General features: G+C 41.0%; 2 protein-coding genes across 2 annotated transcripts; one reads left to right on the plus strand and one right to left on the minus strand.

Annotated features, from left to right (window-relative positions):
* Positions 1-3,060: 3,060 nt before the first annotated feature.
* Positions 3,061-3,834, plus strand: LOC145487924 (uncharacterized). Its single transcript, XM_081466694.1, has one exon. It carries the CDS (start codon positions 3,061-3,063, stop codon positions 3,832-3,834), a length of 774 nt encoding a protein of 257 aa, XP_081322820.1.
* A 1,580-nt stretch (positions 3,835-5,414) lies between these two features.
* On the minus strand, positions 5,415-21,790 carry LOC145487925 (cartilage intermediate layer protein 2-like). The gene is made up of 13 exons (XM_081466695.1): positions 21,752-21,790; positions 20,843-21,154; positions 20,112-20,155; positions 19,841-19,869; positions 13,880-14,263; positions 12,767-12,895; positions 12,470-12,583; positions 11,641-11,757; positions 10,175-10,288; positions 9,343-9,448; positions 8,602-8,750; positions 6,097-8,059; positions 5,415-5,614 (listed from the first exon to the last, which is right to left on the minus strand). The coding sequence occupies exons 1-13, from the start codon at positions 21,788-21,790 to the stop codon at positions 5,611-5,613; spliced, it is 3,504 nt and encodes a 1,167-aa protein (XP_081322821.1). The 3' UTR covers positions 5,415-5,610.
* Between the last annotated feature and the right edge of the window lie 24 nt (positions 21,791-21,814).

Consider the following 21,814-nt stretch of genomic DNA (forward strand, 5'->3'; position numbering starts at 1 on the left):
GTAAAGGTGCCCTACCCCAAAACACAATCGGGCTAAAAGTATATCCCGGGATTAATGTATGACCCCATCTCATTACAGTAGTATCGATCCGGATAGCTTACATGGGTTCTCCGCCCCCAAAGTCCTGGAGATTATTAAAAACCACTGCAGTTACCACAACAAAATTGGATTCAATTTTTTGTTAATCAAATTCTTTACTTGTCTGTTTGACGGTTCATGACAGCAACATTCTACCCATTTTGAAATCAGCGCAACCCAGTTGTTCAAAAGGTGTATAGCGCTATCCACAGGATAAATGATTAATGAGTGTTGAGAGAACATACTGCACTATCCACTGGATAGTGATTTATCCGGTGGATAGCGTTATCTATCCTTTGATCAACAACCGGGACCTCTTGATTGTCGACGCGCGCGAGCCAGTGTGCGCAAAAAGGAAATTGTCAACCAAGAGCTTTTGTCTCGATGCACTTAAAAATTCTCCTTACAAATTCTTCCGTGCCGATCTGTAAGGAGAATTGGTACATAAGTTCCTTTCCTTTTAATTTTTATTTGGAAGCATTCATGTAACTTGAACCTTACTAACTCCAGATAATCATGATACACAAGAAATCACGATCCAAATCAAAGACTTTCAAAGCAAGTCGTGATTGTAACTAATAGGAGTACAACACACGCGAGTACGCACGCTGAGCCGCTTTATGCGCGTGAACAGCACGACTTGACTTGACTTGTCCTCAAACTGCTCGCGGATATTGTTGACTGTTTCCTTTACTGATGATACAAAACATTCTAACAGAGGTTATTCACCGAACACTGGTGTATTATAACTTAGTATACACGAAGCTCCAGCAAAAAGCTGGGCACTCTTGACTTTTAGTTTCACCTGATATTCTTGTCAGTTCTCTACACGCTCATGTCTCATACTTCTTTTTACGAGTTTTGAGTTTCACAAAAGTTCGCACTTTCTTCTGCCACTCATATCGCAACAAAATTACAAAACATAAAAATTAAATTATTTTTAAACAAGTTTGTCTTCTGTTATCTTCAGTTGTGAACCACAAGTTACAATGTTGAATTTACAGACATGTAACATGTATTCTGTTATATTTTTTCATTATTAGCATTTCTATTTACTTATTTCCACTTTGTAACTTGTGGTTTACAACTGAAAGTGACGGAAGATCTGTCGAAACGTGTGTTTAAAAATCAAACATTCTGTCTTTTTTCTAAAAATTGATCCTTATTTTCAAGACATAGCTAACTCCAGCTAATAACTCAGTCATCATTATTCCATTAGGCTCCTCGTGGAGCAAAGGGAGTCCACAATGCTGCGCCAGCGGACTCTGTTGGCCGCAGTCTTCTCTGCTGTATTCCAGCTGATGTTTGCTTTCTTCAACTCTTCTTCAATTGACCTTCTCCAAGTTTTGACTGGTCTTCCCACCTTCCTTTTACCCTGGGGATTTCATTTCAAGGCCTGCTTGGTAGTGTCAGTGGCTGGTTTTTGTAGCGTATGTCCTATCCAAGCCCATTTCCGTCTTGCTATCACCACTGGTATGTGCTCTTGTCCTGTCCTACTCCAAAGTTCTTTGTTACTTATCTTTTCTGGCCAGTGAATCCTGAGGATCTTTCTGAGGCATTTGTTGACAAAGCTTTGTAGCTTATTCGATAGAGCTTGTGTCACTTGCCAGGTTTCTGAGCTGTAGAGGAACGTAGCTGTAACATTGGTAGTGAAGGTGCGCAACTTGATTTTGGTGGAAATCGATGAGGCATTCCAGACCGGTCTGAGCGTGTTAAAGGCCAGTCTGGCTTGGCCTATTCTGCACTTCACGTCCTCCTCAGTTCCTCTGGATTCTGTGATGATGCTACCCAGATATGTGAAGCTTTTGACATCTTCCAGATCCTCTCCCTGATTTTATCCTTCTGCTTTTTGTTAGCTCGCATCACTTTGGTTTGCAGATCTCCTTGCTTACCCTGAGACCGGTTTTCCCTGCAATCAGTTCTAGGTTGTTGATTTTGGCTTGCATATTTTGCAGTTTCTGAGAAAGAAGGCATATGTCATCTGCATAATCCAGGTCGTGGAGTTGAGTTGTTATTGTCCACTGTATGCCTGTCTTATCTGTCTTATCCAATCGACAACCATTATAAAGATCATCGGGGACAGCAAACAACCTTGACGAACTCCTGTGGTCATTTAAAAAGAATCTGACAGTTTCTCGTTACGGATGACTTGGCAAGATGATGACTCATATAGGTCCTGGATCAGTTTGATGAACTTTGGTGGGATTCCATAGTGGTGCATGAGTTGCCAGATGACGTTCCTGTCAACACTGTCGAAAGCCTTCTCGAAGTCAATAAAATTCAGGTATAATGGAGTCTGCCATTCCTTCGACTGTTCAATGATTATCCTTGAAGTGGCAATATGGTTGGTGCATGATCTATCTTTCCTAAACCCTGCCTGGTTACATCGCAGTTGTTTGTCTAGAGCATCTTTCAACCTTTCAAAGATAATGCGGTAGAATACCTTACTTGGGATAGAAAAGAGCATAATTCCACGCCAGTTGTTGCAAAGTCCTAGGTCCCCCTTTTTGGGTAGCTTCACCAGATACCCATGCTTCCATTCTGATGGAACTCTCTCAACTTCCCAGATCTTAAGGAAAAGCGGATGTAACATTTCTGCTGTGGTGATGGGATTGATTTTAAGTACTTCAGGCGGGATTCCATCTGGTCCTGCTGCCCTCCCGTTCTTCAGCTGTTTTAGGGCTCTTACAATCTCTGCTTTAGATAGCAGGGGTCCTTCTGTCTCGTTGATGTCTGGCATAACAGAAGGGGGTGGTCTGTTCAATAAGTCATGGAAATGCTCTGCCCATCTCGCTCTTTGTTCTGACTCCGTGGAGATGCCGGTCCTGCCTTCCTTGTTCGTAACTGCCCTAGTCAGTTTGCTTCTCTTTCCAGACATTGTCCTGGTTATCTCATATAACCTTTTCATGTTTCGCTGCCCTGCTGCATTCTCGGCTTCAGTAGCAAGAGAAGTATTTACGACCTGGATTATGCAGATGACATATGCCTTCTTTCTCAGAAACTGCAAAGTATGCAATCCAAAATCAACAACCTAGAACTGATTGCAGGGAAAACCGGCCTCAGGGTAAGCAAGGAGATCTGCAAACCAAAGTGATGCGAGCTAACAAAAAGCAGCAGGATAAAATCAAGTTAAAGGGTGAGGATCTGGAAGATGTCAAAAGCTTCACTTATCTGGGTAGCATCATCACAGAATCCAGAGGAACTGAGGAGGACGTGAAGTGCAGAATAGGCCAAGCCAGACTGGCCTTTAACACGCTCAGACCGGTCTGGAATGCCTCATCGATTTCCACCAAAATCAAGCTGCGCACCTTCACTACCAATGTTACAGCTACGTTCCTCTACAGCTCAGAAACCTGGCAAGTGACACAAGCTCTATCGAATAAGCTACAAAGCTTTGTCAAGAAATGTCTCAGAAAGATCCTCACAATTCACTGGCCAGAAAAGATAAGTAACAAAGAACTTTGGAGTAGGACAGGACAAGAGCACATACCAACGGTGATAGCAAGACGGAAATGGGCTTGGATAGGACATACGCTACGAAAACCAGCCACTGACACTCCCAAGCAGGCCTTGAAATGGAATCCGCAGGGTAAAAGGAAGGTGGGAAGACCAGTCAAAACTTGGAGAAGGTCAATTGAAGAAGAGTTGAAGAAAGCAAACATCAGCTGGAATACAGCAGAGAAGACTGCGGCCAACAGAGTCCGCTGGCGCAGCATTGTGGACTCCCTTTGCTCCACGAGGAGCCTAATGGAATAATGATGACTGAGTTATTAGCTGGAGTTAGCTATGTCTTGAAAATAAGGATCAATTTTTAGAAAAAAGACAGAATGTTTGATTTTTAAACACACGTTTCGACAGATCTTCCGTCACTTTCAGTTGTAAACCACAAGTTACAAAGTGTATAACAGAATAACAGAATACAATACAATATAACAGAATACATGTTACATGTCTGTAAATTCAACATTGTAACTTGTGGTTCACAACTGAAGATAACAGAAGACAAACTTGTTTAAAAATAATTTAATTTTTATGTTTTGTAATTTTGTTGCGATATGAGTGGCAGAAGAAAGTGCGAACTTTTGTGAAACTCAAAACTCGTAAAAAGAAGTATGAGACATGAGCGTGTAGAGAACTGACAAGAATATCAGGTGAAACTAAAAGTCAAAGAGTGCCCAGCTTTTTGCTGGAGCTTCGTGTATACTAAGTTATAATACACCAGTGTTCGGTGAATAACCTTTGTTAGAATGTTTTGTATCATCAGTAAAGGAAATAGTCAACAATATCCGCGAGCAGTTTGAGGACAAGTCAAGTCAAGTCGTGCTGTTCACGCGCATAAAGCGGCCCAGCGTGCGCACTGTCACGTGTGTTGTACTCCTATTAGTTACAATCACGACTTGCTTTGAAAGTCTTTGATTTGGATCGTGATTTCTTGTGTATCATGATTATCTGGAGTTAGTAAGGTTCAAGTTACATGAATGCTTCCAAATAAAAATTAAAAGGAAAAGGAACTTATATACCAATTCTCCTTACAGATCGGCACGGAAGAATATGTAAGGAGAATTTTCAAGTGCATCGAGACAAAAGCTCTTGGTTGACAATTTCCTTTCTGCACACACTGGCTAGCGCGCGTCGACAATCAAGAGGTCCCGGTTGTTGATCAAAGGATAGATAACGCTATCCACCGGATAAATCACTATCCAGTGGATAGTGCAGTATGTTTTCTTAACACTTATCCACACGATAGCAATTTATCGAGGCCCAATTAATCAATTTGTCCTGTGGATAGCGCTATACACCTTTTGAACTTCTGGGTTGCGCTGATTTCAAAATGGGTAGAATGTTGCTGTCATGAACCGTCAAACAGACAAGTAAAGAATTTGATTAACAAAAAATTGAATCCAATTGTGTTGTGGTAACTGCAGTGGTTTCTAATAATCTCCAGGACTTTGGGGGGGGGGGGGGGAACCCATGTAAGCTATCCGGATCGATACTACTGTAATGAGATGGGGTCATACATTAATCCCGGGATATATTTTTAACATCTGATTTTCTTTTTCTAAGATAAGAAAGGTTCAATGTTTTGTCAATTTTCTGGTACACGTTGACATTCCTGAGTGCGAAGACGCAGTGTAAAGGTGCCCTACCCCAAAACACAATCCGGCTAAAACACTCAACAGGCCACCTCCGTGCTCTTAGCCAAGTTAAAGCTGTTGAATTCGCCGATGCTCGATTTGTTGGCCCTTCCAATCATTTTATCGGCAAAGCTACGAAAAGGAGCGATAAGGATAGGGAAAGTGGTTATCCAAAACAAATCATTGAAATCCAAACCTTTTCATACCCTTCTTTATTATCAGCCAGCTTACAGAATCTACATTTCATTAAATTTTCAAGTTACCTGGTTTATCCCACTTTTATTCCCCCAAATTTTAAGCAATGCCCTTGTTCCTTAATACGTCGACTACTGTAGAACTGGCAGATTTTGTTGTGGTTCCGTTCTAGTGGTTTACTTTCCCGATTCCATCACTGCCTTTAGCTGAAACGAAAACAGAAACAACAATCTGTAATTAAGTATCGTAGATGTGTTAAACAAGTAAAGATGTCATTTTATAAATAACTAATGATCGAAATTTAATTGACTCTAACATTTCTCCCTATTGCGTCACTATATGTTCAGGCTCTAGATAGCTATAAAAGCATATAAAAGAGTATTCAGACATTTTTAAATTCAGTTAGGTTTGCTTATCTCCATTATTATAATACGGTATAATACCATATCTCTCACACATCACGTAGCCTTATCATGTTATTTCCGGGTTTAATATAAAGCTTAGACGATGTAAGTTCATGTTTCACTCAAAAAATAGCTGATTTTTTGAAAATCGCGAAAATTAAGTCCCGCGAAAATAAGTAACAATAAGGTATATGGATGTGAAGATATTTTTAGTACCCCCTGCCTCCCTCCCTCCCTTCTTCCCTCCCTCCCTCCCTCCCTCCCTCCCTCCCCGGGTCACTAACCTGCAGTTAAGTGTCACAGTAGGGTTTGTAGTTGTGGCAATCGGTCGTCCTGAATTGTACTGGTTGTTTCCAGTGACACACCTGTTCTTGGCCACAGCTGGATCACCCGTGTACAACCCTGCGTCTCCCCCCACCAAGTCACTTGGCACACAAAAGTTGCGCTCGCGGCTAGTGGAACCATCTGGTGTCACAGGACATCGCGATTGTGCCCCATCCAGAACATTATTGAGACTCTGAATTGTGCATGTTCCTGTCAGAGTAAGGAACTGTAGGTGGGTCTGGTATGCCACTTGCGGGCCTTCATTGCATCGGTACTCCAAGCACACTATACCATCTGAGCCTGAGGGGACCGCTGCACTCTTCTCTGCACTGTAACCGTAATTCACGTCAGGTTGACCAGGAGCTTTTCCGGTACTCTTAACATATATGACCGAGTCGGGTCTCGATCCGGTAACGAGCGCTTTGACGAAACAAATCTCATCTGCCCTCACATCCCAGAAGCGGGGATCGTTAGGATCTTCAATTCGAGGACTTTCCCAGTGGAACAGTTGGCCGGAATTGGCTTCTTCAAATTCAAACGCCAAGTCGCTTGCCTGGCGTTGCCCACATCGGCCTTCCTCGCCTTTCAGATACACTGGGCCTCTGTCATCCACTTTAGTAGAAGTAAACTGAAACGACTGGAGCTTGTAAAGTGTGCCGGCGGGAGATCGTTCGATAATTTGCGGGTTCACTGCTGCAGGGAAGTTGCTGGTCTGCTGTGGAATTAGAGGCGCTCCATCAAGTTCTGCCTGCAGAATTGCTCGCTTGTCTCGTAAAGATAGAATGCACAGGGTTCCACTGGCGGGAACGGTTTCTTGACGGTAAGAAGTATACTGTTGACCATCATCGCTCAGATGAATGCGAGTCACCACGGTACCTGGAGGAGCTCTAATTCGGACATGGCTGGCAACAGTGACGTAATCCCAGTTAATGTTGTCTGGAGGAACATCTGGTGTAATTTCTCCCACAAAGAACTTCCTTGCTTGTCTCTTCTGCCCCGAAACTTCATCGCCTTCAGCAGGACGCAGCTCTGGGGGTATATCCAACAGGTCAGCGTCTATTCGGACAGTGATGTTCTTGCTCAGGCTCAGCTGACGGCCATTATCGTCAGTAAAAGCCTGCCTCAATATTCCCGCTGTGCCCAGCATCACCTCCTCTCCGTTTTCGTCTATCGCTGAAAAATCGCCCGGAGCTGCTGCCAGGTCAGCCTCGCTTCTAGGATCGATCACGCCGATGTTTGCTGTGATTTCGCCATCGTAGATACTCCCGTCAGCAGTAACGAAGCAATTTGCTGGAATGCCGAGGTCGACAAAACTGGGTTTTCCATCGATTCCACCAAGAGGTATTTTCTGCTCCTCGTTGGCTTGGAATTTAATAACAGGTGGTTTCTTTTGTAGCACGATGGTGTAGAATGACACCTGACCCTCATGAAGTGTAAATACTTTTGTCGTGTCCATTAACAGTCCTTGGAGCTTGTCTTTTATGGTCATCACCAGTCTCTTGGTTCCGGGTTTAGCGACAATCTTGAAATTTCCTCTCAGATCTGTTGCGTACTTTCCCCCTCCATCTGCCACAGTTATCTCGCCTTTCTTTACCGGATTCCCTTCAGGATCAACTGCTTTTCCACGAATAACCATTTCCGGTACAGCACAATCTGCGCACGCACAACCGGTGACTTTCTGAACGGTGAACTTCTCACCGTTAGTACAACTCACGGGGCTGTCAATAATAGCGGCAGGGCTGCAACACTTTCGAGTGGAGTCCTGGCCCCCGCAGCCTCCCGCCTCTCCTCTCTTTACACATGGTTCATGGGAACAAGTACCGACATCGACGTTGTTGCTTCCACTGCTGTCTTCAGAACATCCTGGAGGCAAAGCTACAACCTTTTCTTTTGGAGTGGAGTCGCATGAATCGTCGCCACTGCCTGAAATTGTAAGTCATAAAAGCTGTTTAAGCTATATAAACCATTTAAAATGCTTATAAGTTAAATATTTTTCAGTGCCAATATCTTTTCTTGGATATAAGAACAGGTGTGCTCTGGAAGGGGGGGGGGATGTCATCGTTGCGCCAGTAGCGACATAGGTAAGGGCTGAAGGGGAGACGGGGGGCTCGGGCCCGCGGCAATTTTCCGATGTTATTGTTAAAATTATGGCTCGCAGAAGCAACCGAATAACTGATAATTGTTATTGCCCAATTATACCGTAGTGCGAACACTGGCGAGCCATAGGCTCCGAAATTCCTTTCGTTAGCTTTGCATCACCAACAAAAATTTTCGGAAATTCAAACCGGATTTTTTGGTCGAATGGAAAGCGCCCCTTATCTCTGCAACGAATCCGGTAAACTTCCCCTTCAGTTTTTACATTTCTGACATGAGTAACCCATAATTTCACAGTGGTGAAAGTTTTAGAAAAAAAAATCAATGTTGGAAGATTTTCGCGCGAACAACAACGCCGCTTAACATCTTACCAGGAACCACGTTCAGATTTGCTTCACTGGAGTATATCGCTCCAAAGTCATTTGTTGCGCGGCATCTGTATGAGTCAGCGTCATCTAAAGATAAACTTGAAAAACGTAGGCTGCTGCTTGATTCCTCCAGCGGAGTGCCTTTTCGAAACCTTTAAGAGAAGATATCCAAAGAAAAAAAACCTTAAGTTGAGATCACTTAATTCCTACGGTAAATCTACGGTTCTGGCTGGCGCAAAAGCACTGTGGCAAAGCCCAGAGCGAAACACCCCTCCTTGCCACTCTTACCATAATACAGTTGGTATGTTTGGAAAAATAAATGCGTTTCGTCGCATTTTCAGTTTACCTTACATTTATCTGTAAATATCTTAACCGATTTTACTTGGATGAACAGAACTGTCCACTTCCTATAACTGCTTCATACACCACATTTGTTTAGTAAAATTTTATGCCGTAGTTATGTCACACTTGATCACCACTATAAAAAAATAGTCCCGCTACAGTCTTTGTTCAGACGAAGGACGCCTTGTAAAACATTCTAGTTTAAAACTGAAAATACTCTGTGTGACCGTGCTTTTTCGTCTCCGGCCCGTTATCTATGGAACAAAATTGTTTTCAGGGACTGAATTATATTTCGATTCAGAAAGTGACTCACGGAAATGTAATTGTTTGATATTGCAGTCTTATACAATGTTTGAACCCTTATCTCAAGCTGGTGGCGGAATCAAACTGCAATAAACATACCATTGATAGCTGGGGGAAGGTGTTCCTTCTGCCTTGCAGCATAGGGTGACTTCATCTCCCTCCAAACCAGTTGAGTCTTGAGGATCCTGGGTAATGGATGGTACCTCTAAAAAGCAAAAACAAAATCACGAGTTGCCAGCGAAGAAGTGTTCTGAGATAAGGTACTTGACACTCTCGGCACCTCCCTCTCCACTCAGATGTATAACTGGCTACCAACAAGTTGTTTGGGAAGCCCAGCAAATATGTTGGGGGGGGGGGAGGTGTGAGGTAGGTTGGGAAAGGGGGGATTAATGAGAACATACATTTATACTAATGATTATACCCCAGAAACTGTAGATATGCACAGTTTAATGTATACTGAACCAGACCAGACCACAGGTCGCCCAGACAAACTGTTTGTCTGCACATTTGCTTTTTTAAAGCGAATGTATGGGATTTACAGCACGGTTCGTAGAATTGCTTAAAACAACGAAATAAGTGTAGATTTATCTTGGCTCAAAATAGCGAAACTGGGTAGTTTGAAAGATTTGGCATTCGCTGTTTACTGTGCATCTTATTGTAAAGAAAGAGTGGAAAGTCCAACAGCTTATAATCTGATCCGCTCTAGCCCTGAGTCGATTTACGATCTAAAAATCCCATCGCACAGCAATCAAACTGAGCAGCAGAAAAGAAAAAGACTTGACGAATATTTTCGTGTCCTTCAATCGAAAATTCATCCCAACGGCCCAGAGCTCAGTAGCCCTTGACGAAAAGTTGTTCCGGAGGGACATCGCTTTTCCCTTGCCTCTTTCTGATTGGATACTATTAAACAATGGCCGTTCAAATTTCCTACCGCCTTCGCATGTAGTTCCTGTAAATCCAGAAGGGCATTTGCAGAATGATGTGTTTTCTTGATCATCATCGAAACAAGTTCCTCCATTCTTGCATGGCCACAAGTCACACTTCACTGCAGAATATAATTACAAATGAGGAAAATTAATTGGTGGTATAGCTGTATTGGTAAATTCATCTTGTTGGGTTGTTATGTACAAACAGTAAGGTAAAGTCTGCATACAAGCCTAGTGGCCCATCAGGCCGGAGCTTATCCCGGTTTCCGTAGCATGAAGCGACTAGGAGTATTTCTACTCCCCGTTGGATGGGATGCTAGTCCATCGCAGGGTTACCTCCAGCAGTAAATTCGCCGGTACCTATTTATACACTTGGGTCAGGGGGCAGAGGTACTATGAGAGTAAAGTGTCTTGCCCAAGAACACAACGCAGTGCGAACCGTTCGATCCGGAGTCCACCGCACAAGCCATAAGGCCACCGCGCCTCCCACAGAATGTAAATTAGTAAAATTGACTTGTCGGGTTGTTATGAAAAAACAGTCTCTTAGCATTTGAAACTCCAGGCTGTAATTTATAGAAGAATAAGAAGTTAGAGAGAGGTGCTATAAATCAGCATTGGTTGACGCTTAATTGTAGCACGATTTTCTTTTCAATACAGTTTGTAACAAAATATTCCTCATTTGAACCTTAATCAGCCTAGTATCCAGGCGTTCCCTTCCCGCTTATCGATTTGGCGCGAAATTTCGTGACGTCACCGTCTCCGGCCTACACGCCAACCCGTTCTCAGGCCCTTACGTGAACCTCGCACGCGCCCGAGAGAGGAGGAGAACGCCTAGGGACTAGGCTGCAACTTAATGACGTTAATGTTCTGTCAGGCGATTAGGCCTTTTCTTTTCTTTTTTTTTTTAATATTTATTTTATCTACTGAGGAGGAGGATACCTTAGATTGCGAGCAGTCTACCGTAAAATTCCGGTTATAAGCCCTGGGCTTATACAACTTCGTAAGGGGTTTTGGGTAGGCTTATAAGCAGAGGGGCTTATATCCGGGGGAGCTTATAAACGGAATAAAAAAAAAACGTTTCCAAACGAGCCACGGCAGTGTTGATCGAAATACGTTTTTAAGTTAAAAAGTCATAAAAAAAAGCGACATTTAGCCCTGTTCAGTACTGCCATCCAGCAGAGGGGGGTTTATATCCGGCGGGGGCTTATAAGCGGATGTATTTTATTGTTTCCAGGTAGATGGGCCTATAACCGGGAGAGCTTATAAGCAGGGGGGCCTTATAACCGGAATTTTACGGTATTTCATTTCCTAGCGTGCGATTCGGAAACATGAATGTGAATTATGTAAATCGAGATCCAGTAGCGAGCGGCGAAGTCGCGAGCTGCGAGAAGCTTGATCCGTGAAATATTTCAGCCCAGTCACTTAGAGTAGGCAACAACAAAAAATTAAGAAGACCTTTTTCATAACTTACATCGTTCGCAGTTGACTCCTTTAAACTCATTCACACAGACGCAGAGGTACTTGTTATTGCCCATGTTATAGCAAGTTCCTCTGTTCTTGCAAGGGTTTGGGACACAAATATCCAACGCTGAATTGAAAACAAACAACAGTTCAGCTAACACACTTAGGAACAAAATATATAGGCATGCTAAGTGTGCTGAGGAATATGTTGCTGGAATCATTCTATACGGACGAGATGCTACTTTTTTGGGTAGTAAATTAGCCTCTTTATTTTCGGTCAATATGCCCTAAACAGGCATTTTACGATTCACGTTTCCCATGAATGTGATACTGAGAATTTATTCCAAGAACAATTTTGCTGTTGAAAATTTAATCCGCGGCTCCCGAGATGGAGCAATCAAAATCATATTTCTAGATTTCATTACATAATCGAAACACACAGAAGGCTGGTGAAGGAAACTATCAATCTGGGATAAAATGAAATAAATAGATCACTTTATTTAAGTGTCAGAGTATTTTAGCACTGTTGTACTAATTGTGGACACTGTAAATAAGCAAACAAATATTACAAATAGAACAGAAATTTGTTAAAAATCCGAACTGGTAGGAGGCTGACCAGCTGGCTATTAACAAAGCGTGGAAGAGTTGAATTCGGGACCACCGAAGACAAATCCATCTAGTGGCAGGGAGGAGGATTTGAACCCGGGACCTCCAGATTACAAGTCCAGCGCCCTAACCACTAGGCCACGCTGCCTCCATAAATAACCTCCTGTTGCACTACCTTTGAAAGAAATCTATTGTACGTATTTTGTAAAGGGAATATTTTTTTGAATACTTACACTTTTCACAGTTGTCACCAGTAAACTTGTCTGGACATTGACAGCTGTAGCCATTATCGGAAGCTTTACACGTTCCTCCATTCAAACAAGGCTTGGCATCACATGGGTTGATTTCTAGGTTTAAAAAAGATAAATCAGAAAACATAATGTAACAATTAAAAGGCATCAGAAGAACAAATAAACAGCAGCAGTAAGTCATAAAAAATATTACGTTAGTCTTTATATATATTGTGCATTTTCTTAATGTGTAATCAATATAATTTACTTATTTCATCAAAAGTAAGTTACATGTATTACCAATTTGTGTTTCACAGTTATCGCCTGTAAACTGGTTGGGACACTGGCATTCGTATCCTTCCTGTTGTTCAATGCATGTGCCTCCATTTTTACACGGCTCACCTGCACATGGCTCTAAAGGCTTTGCAGCTGGTCAGGAAACACAAGCAAATTAAACTCGTATTTATTAGGACTGATATTAACGCGAGATTTCTATAACGGTATTTAAAATCCCTTACCTGAAACGCACGCCAGCTATAATTGTTGTATTTTTGAAAAAAATTCATTGTTTAATGAAAATAAGAACAAACTCTTTGTTGAAGAAGCGAATCAATGAGCCATGTCTTTACTTTAATGTGTCATCGCTCTTGTGGAAATCATGCATTGCACACACAACCTAAAGGGTTTTTCACTAATCAGCAGATAATCTGTGTGCATTGTGATCGGTTTTAAAATTCGCGGCAATTGTGAACTTTTTTACAACTGAGTGGTTTTCTTGATTGGGTATTGTGTTAGTCTTGGCAACCAATGTTATTCACTCCTGGACCTAAAACTATAGCTCACTTACTCACGAAGCGCCAATTTCGAACGCAACTCCAACCAGCAGTTTTCAAACTCAAAAAATACTAGTTATAGTTCATAAATTTTCAAAATTAAAACGGATTTTGTTAAAGGAAAGTGGTATCTTGCTTTTGCCATGCGTACGTTCCTCGAAACAATGTAAAATGTTCTTAAAATCACTTTCAAAAATAGTCTCCATACTAAAATATCCTGTTTTTGCTGTGTTTTCAAGTTCAAAACAATAGTCCTTCCACTTGCTTAATGCTCTGCATTTTAGGCTTAAATTGTAGGTACATCATTCTTCTTCAAAAAGCCGTACGTAGGTTTTAAGATTTTGACTTCTATAAAGCAGCGAAGCAAGTTTTATCAACGCTACTTGACCAATTTGAGTCCTTTCTTCTCTTATTGTGAGCGCTCTTGCATTCAAATTTGCCGCTTCGCGGATTATGAATAATTAGTGATGTCCACGCATTCTGCCCTGTGTGTTGGTTGCGCTGATTCCCATAATGAACTGTAGGCTCTTAGCCAACGAGAAGACAGATATTGACTACAATGTATAATAATAGAACTTACCTTTCTCACAAGTAAATCTCGCTTTAGTTGCACACTTCTCCATTACCCATTGGTGTTGGCGAGCCCGCTGTATATGAACACAGCGTGCCTTTTCGCTCTCACGAGGTTGGTTTGAAGCCCAGTTAGTGTATTTGCTTTCTTCTCCGCTGACCCACTTAAACACTTTTTCGTCGTCTTTGTTATTCAATCCGCACCAACTTCCCTTGTCCCCCAGAATACCGGAGAGAAATTTCTGCTCATTTGCATCATTCACTGTTACCAAATTGGCTTGTTTCTTTTCACAGATTTCCTGAGCTTTTTCCCAGCTTGTTGTAGCCTTCTTCCTACCTTCGCGAAAGTAACAGTTTCCACCATAAAAAGACCAGCCATAGTCACAGCGCTTTTCTGTAAGACACAAACAAATATTATTATAGATATAAATATTGTAATATATTATATTTAACAATTATTCGACGAGCGCGCGTGGGATATGATCCCACGGGATCACATATCCAACAAGCGCGAGTGGAATAATTGTTTTATTATGGAATATTATTATTATACTATAGCTAAAATATGTGTACCGGTAAATTGAAATGGAATTGGATAAAACTGATTTTAAAATTAAATCAGTTATTAAGCTTGGTTGATGCTTTAAAAAATTAATTTGTCGATTAGTTCAAAACGACCAAATATTTACCACTTGTACAATAAAACAAAATCAAAATTTACACTACCTCCACATTAGTAATTAAGTAAGTTAAGTAACTAAACTCTTTATTTACTAGTAAAGAGGGTAGCACAACATTAATAAACTTGTTGCCACTACTAAAAACTATAAAAACCACAAAGTTAAACTATAGTGTTATTTGCCTGCGTTTATGGTAAGCTTACTCAACTTGCCTTGTGCCCGGCTTAAAACAGCAACTGCAAAAAGTAGAAAGAAGAGTTGTTATTTACCAAGCAATAAAAACTGATGTGGACGTATGATATTTTTCAAAAAAAATAAATAAATAAACAACCAACTTTCAATTTTTAAGAAGAAATGTTTCGATCGGTTCACCGGTCATCATCAGTTGTGAGTTCGTCTATAATTGCGATTTGAGTTTATACCAGCAATGGCGAAACATTTCAAATTTTGAGACAAAATTTAACATACAAAGTTAACGTACAACGTTTAAATGCGCGGGACATGGAAAAACTCGTAAGCGGAAACTAAATACTCGGCAAAGAAAAAAGGATAAATAGAATTATTTACAATTATTTCACCAACATATATGAATAAATAAGATTAAACAAAACGGCACTAATGTATAAGACTAGGGATAGTTAACACTACAGCTGCCCCCGCTGTTAGCCTTTTTTGTCTCAGCGCACCGTTACTACAGTCAATTCTTTCGCTTGATATTTTGGCTCTTCTATTTTCTAGATTGATTGAAAATCAGCTTTCTGTTTGGAATAGTCGTGCGATAATTCAGAAGAAAAGACTAATTTTTCTCGTGTTCTGCTCACAAAGTATCACGTGGTGTTTGTAGGTTTGGCTTTCTCTTTTTCAAGATCATGGGATGAGGACGTGACATTTAAAACAAACTTTCAGGAGGAATTTAGATAAGAAAATCAAAGCCAAAATATGCAAAAATTCTAAAAGATAAATGACCTCATAAATGACCACGTAAATTTAATTACACGAACGCGTCCCCAACTTCCTGAGATCATTTTGCCTTTTTCGCTGTAATGAGTGATCTCAGTGAGGATAAACTTAAGCAACAACCAAACGTTTTAAAACTACCAATTGAGACCAACTGTTTCAATATATTAGGGCTGGGAACTCGAGCAACAGCGACCAACTTGACGGCTGAACTCGAAACGGATGCCGAAAGATTTCTCACCTCTGTCAATGAAAACGCCTGCCGTGAGTTTTAGAACTCTTTTGAATTCTCTTTCCTTCTTGACAAGTCTCGATCAATTACAAATTTCATTTAAATACCGGAAGACTGATCGAATCTTTTATCCGGTCAAGTAGTTTGTATTTGGTAAGTCGCGGTTTTGGACTGAGTCTTGCTTATCGTTAATCGTGGAGAAATTTGTAGATATGTTCGTAATGGTTCTTGGACAAATAAACGCTGTATCTTTCGTCTTCGAGACCTTGCGAAATAAAGAGAGCAAATTTTCTTTTCGACGTTGTCGCGTAAGTACTTGCTTGCGCTGATGGGCTGTCATCATCACCCAATCACCACGCAGAGATTCCTTCACCTTATGTCATCATTGACCAATCACCGTACAAGGAATTTTATCACACCTCCCGATACCCACTTGCGGGCATTCTGCACAACTCCCGATACTGTTTGCGCGCCCATTTTGGGCAAATCGAGATTTCGTCCGGTTATATCGACTATATATATTCATACTGTAAGTACTTCTTCTATTTACGCGCGGATTACAATGATGCCTCCTCGAGTTCGATTTATAATCAAATAGGTGCCAATCAATGATAAAGTCACAAAAAGAGTGGTGGTAGTAGAGAGAATTACAAGCTGGTAAGCTAGGTCGATAAGAGATATCACATTTTTTTATCCATAAACAGCATAGAAAGCTTAACTTTTCAGTGGCTCTCTTAACTATTCGCTTGAAGGGGTAAATTTCGAAAATTTGAGACGTTTCAAGAGGACATTTTTCGCTGTGTCGCTGGCACCGGACCAATGATGATAAAATGAATTAATAAGAACTACTACTTACAATCACAACAGAGAACCAAAACTAGCAGCAGAAAACCGCAGTTAACGGCCATATCTATTGAAAGAAAAATACAAACATGAGTTTACTGGAAAACCGCATAAAAAAATAAAATTCAAGAGAACTAAAGCTGCTGAAAGTGCACGGTCGAATTTTAGATGAAATTCTATTATAGTACAAAGAAACAAATTTACAAAATGCTACGTCTAAAGCTGATCCTACCTTACTTTCACTGAAGGAGTCGATAGGCTTACGAAAAGACTAACATGCGTGCCAATTCGAAACTCGTGTTTATATAAATTAGAAAGTTGCGTTGATTAAACAATCCATTAGAGGCTTTAATCACCAGTTTCCAAGCAAACGTTTTGTCTTGGAGAGAATTTTTGCCCCACACTGAGTTTGTACCCACGCACGTAGCATCAATCACGATCCATTAATGTTCGAGAAAACATATTTCCTTCAACCCTAATTTGATAATTATTGTTTTAATGAAAGCGTTTTGTCCCATGTTACACTGCACATGTTATGTACCAGGAAGTGTTTATTTTATTTAACAAGGTCTGAACATGCTGTCTTTCTTTTTATTGCTTCGTTGTTGACTTTTGAGTTGGGTGATTATTAACCTTGAAATTCTTAGTTCTGATCCTATGACAAAACGATCACATTAAAGTGTATTCATCTTTGTGGCATATACGTCATGGTAAGTCAACATGGCCGCCAACAATGGAAAACATATAGTCGCCCAACCACAAAATGAATACTAACCGCAAGCAAATTGCAGTAAATAAATGTTAACTGCAAGCAAACTACAGGGTAAAATGCTAACCGAAAGCAAACAGCAGTAAATAAATGTTAACTGTCTGACTTTCAATTAAATTAGCATAAGAAGCAAACACAAGACAAGATGGATTAAATTACTAGAGTAGAATATTTACACACAATGTATCACGTAACATGGACCAAAACGATTTCATTGAAATGTAGTATTATCAAAATGCTGGTCTACCTTAAGCATTTAAGCTGCAAAAAATAGAAATGCTACTTCACTTAAGGATTGTAGGAAATATGTTTTGTCGGCATATGTTTTGATCGTGATCGATTCTAAGCGCGTGGGTACAAACCCTGCGTGGCAAAATGCTACGTCTAAAGCGGATCCTATCTGACTTTCATTGAAGGGGTAAATAGGCATATGAAAAAACTAACATATAAGTGCCAATTCGAAACTCTTGTTTATATAAATTAGAAAGTTGCGTTGACTAAACAACCCATTATTTTGTCTTGTTTGGCATTTTTTGCCTGCCATCGGAGGCTTTAATAACCAGTTTCCAAGCAAACGTTTTGTCTTGGAGAGAATTTTTGCCCCACACTGAGTTTGTACCCACGCACGTAGCATCAATCACGATCCATGTATCCGTTAGCCGTTAGCATCAGACCGTTAGACGGGCCAGCATAACCGTTAGCAAAAACTCTGTATCCGTTAGCACGGCTAGAGAAGCCGTTAGGATCCGTTAGAATAAACTAGCATCCGTTAAACGGGTAACGATTCCGTTAGAATGGCATGACATGAATTGAAGTAGAATGTGGTAGCCTAACATAGTGTGAAACGAGAGCAGCTCTTGGCTTCCATTTAGTTCAAAACAATCATGAGAGATAACTATCTTTCGACGAGAAGTTTGGCGATTATTATTTTTTGATTATGTGTTTCTAACATCGGACTGAAAGCTACGCTATTCGTTCGTAAGAAGTCCTTAGATGTAAACCGTTAGACAACCGTTAAACGTCCTAAGATGTAAACCGTTAGACAACCATTAAACCTCTTTAGATGTAGACCGTTAGGCAACCGTTAAACGGCTCCAGTCATCCGTTAGAACAAATTGCGCAACCGTTAGAACGGTTTCTTCATCCGTTAGGCATACTTAGTTAGCCGTTAGAACGTTAGGAGAGAGCGTTAGAACGCTTTGATCATCCGTTAGGCACACTTAGATAACCGTTAGACCGTTAGGACAAAACGTTAGAATGCTGTGAAGACCGTTAACTATCCGTTAGCTATCCGTCCGTTAGCGCCCGTTTAACGGATAAGCGTTAAGGTACGTTTTCCCGTTCACGGTCACATTTATTTACTGCAATTTGCTTGCGGTTAGTATTCATTTTGTGGTTGGGCGACTATATGTTTTCCATTGTTGGCGGCCATGTTGACTTACCATGACATATATGCCGAATATTGGCACCAAGACAACATCAGAGAATTATTCACACCACTTAGTTTTTAACTCGGATGGGAAAAAATATTCAAAACTACACTTACAAACAATATGCAACGGAATGAATAACGAAACATTAAAATACAACGTTATCAAAACACTAGTCTACCTTATGAGCTAAAAACATGAAATTGAAGCTTCGCGTCGAGTTTCGAGGAAATACGTTTTCTGATACCATAATTGATTATGGCACGTGGGTTTAATTTGTCAGTTATGGGACGTTGCGTTGGTTGGGCAAATAAAATTGGGGTGAATAATCAGGGATCTAAGCAAATATTAACAGACAATAGAAAGATTGCAGTTCAGCATATTTCACCAGCCCATTTGGTTCACAGCAACTGAGGCGTATGTTTGCCGGAGAAAGTGAGGTAAGACCAGTTTGAGAAGTATATAGTTGGTGTTTCTTTGAACTAAAATAGAAAATTCATTTAAAATTGAAAAACAGACCGTATATCCTGTTTTTTTGCAAGGTTTCAGTTTTTCACTTGAGTCGAGAATTGGCCTACAGTACATTTTGAAACATTTAATTCACGGACATCCGAAGTAGGTACAAAGACGTCACTGATTTCAGCATTACCGAGAAATACTGCATAGTCGGCCGCAGTTCATGCAGGTTAATTTTTTCAACTTTCATTCCTTGACAAACTTAGCATGTTACATGTAAAAAACTGTTGCCTTAAGTACAAGGTGTATGCTTTGCGCTAGAGAGCGCCCATTTGAAATGTCGCCCGTTACGACTTTCCCTCGCCCCCACTAACTGCCCCTGGTTCTCCGAGGACCAATGTGTTGTTGACGGTGAGGAGATGATGCAGTTTCAAAGTCAGAGTTAAACAAACGCTATATCGAGATCTTTGCGAGAACAATGATTTTCCATAAATCAAAATGTATCAAGTATTTCTTGTCGATGTCAATGTGGTCTTGAACTCGCTATCTTGATTAGTACGGATTGAAAGTAGGCTGGTTCTTGTTCGACTTCCTATCATCTTACCTTTATTGTCGTTCCTTGACTTCTTTTTCCTGGCGAGAATTCAATGAAAAAAATCCATCGAATTCTGCTTGTTTCGATTAGTTTGAAGACGATTTGTCGATATAACGACGAGTACGACATAGCGTAGCCGCCGCGGTTTTGGAGCGAAATTTGGATACAGTTTTTCTTTTCGGTGAAAGCTCTGCTAAAACATTTTTTGGCTGAAAAATCAAACACACACCGGTGATTCTGGATTAGGAAAAAAGAAAAGCGATCGACACACTTGATATACCTATACGCAGATTGGGTAAGTTTATTCGAAACATCAGGCAGGGCCTTGGAAAAAGAGGCAAAGTGTTATAGGGTGAACAAAAACATTCAAATCATTTATTATTGATAAAATTGACTCAAAACTTAAGGCAGGAGAAGCGAGGCTCAGCCTAAATTTGCCGTTTGTGCATCCGCGCGGTCAAAGCGCGCGTGGCTGCTACGTGTTTCCCGCGAAGAAGACGTGTAGCGTGGGTTACTTATGGGCACGATCAACCTCGTTCCCAGCAGCCATCTAAAAAACGGAGTAGACCCTGGGAACGAGGTTGGAGCGCGACAAAATGGAGTTGAATTCCCTCGAGGACAGTGAAAATTATGAAAGCTTTATATGAGCAAGTAATTATTCAGTAAAAACCATCGATATCCGGAAAAGGTTTTTACTTTGCCAAGGTAAACTGGCATTCAATTTTTTCCTGGTCATGCGTAGAAAATTTCTTTCCTTGATTTGCTATGTAGCCTATCTCTTGGGGCTCGGGAATTTTTTGCGTTTTATAATTTTCTGGCGAACTGTTTTTCTTTTGATAGAAAGATTTTGGCAAGGACTATTCAGTTTTAGGGTTGATAAAAAAAAATGTACACTGCCACACCAGAAGTTCATAACTAGAAGTCTACATCTCCGGTAATGAGCTTTGAGATATGTCTTTCGCGTGTAGGCTATTTTTAGAACGACTTTTCCGCGAACAAGTAGCCAATCACGTTGAAGTATTTGCTGTTCGCTCGTGGAAGGATGCGAGAAGCGCGAACAGACACGTCTACAACTTTAATTTTAGGCCACTTTGTATCGGTTATAAGACGCCCTCGAGCTGTTACAGTATTAGCCTTCTCCCTTTCCTCATTGCTTCTCAGTTGTTCCTGGTCTCTTTCAAGACGCGATGTCATACATTTTCTTGCTTTAGTCGCAAGTCTGGAGAGAAGCACTTGCCTCCCGTTTGGACCCGGTTTGTTTACCTCAGTTCCTTCGTCTTGATTGCCCTTTGACGCGTCGCTATCGAAAACACCTTCTTCGGGCTGATGGTGAAAAATGTTTTGCCTGTTTCTTTACATTTCTTTTCATAGTCCACCAAAATGAAGGGCGCTCACAAAACAATTACGACCGCGGCCGACCGCGACCGAAAGGCGATGATGAAGACGCCATAATCTGACGCCAAAATGATATACACGCCATCATTTCACAATAAACTACGTCATTTTCGCGCGCGCAAGGTTTGTCCTAAAAATAGCCAACTCGTGAAAGACAGCACGAGCCCTAATCCTAGATGTAGGCTTCAAGCTTATGACCACACTTGATTTTATGCAAAATGATTTCATTCACAAATAGCTACGAGTTTCAGTCACATATAACGTGATATGGCAAATTTAGATGCTTGGACAAATAAGACTTTTTTGCGTTACGTTTTGAGCCGTTGAACTTTTTTTTGGGATTGATAAATTTCCCATTATTCGCACCCCGCGGTCACTGATATACCTGAGTCCCCCCCCCCCCTCCCCCTCTCCCTCTCTTCCCCTCCCCCGGATTTTGCCGAACTGGAAAACTGCGATTACGAGTCTGAGAACTAAGTACGCTGGTGCGACTATTAATTAAAAATCCTAAATACCTGTCTTTACCCATTCCTTATGCTCGGCTCTGATATGTTCTGATAACATTTAAACATTTCAGATTCAGTGACA

Source organism: Orbicella franksi, chromosome 5 (assembly GCF_964199315.1).
Source record: "Orbicella franksi chromosome 5, jaOrbFran1.1, whole genome shotgun sequence".
Lineage (NCBI taxonomy): Eukaryota > Metazoa > Cnidaria > Anthozoa > Scleractinia > Merulinidae > Orbicella > Orbicella franksi.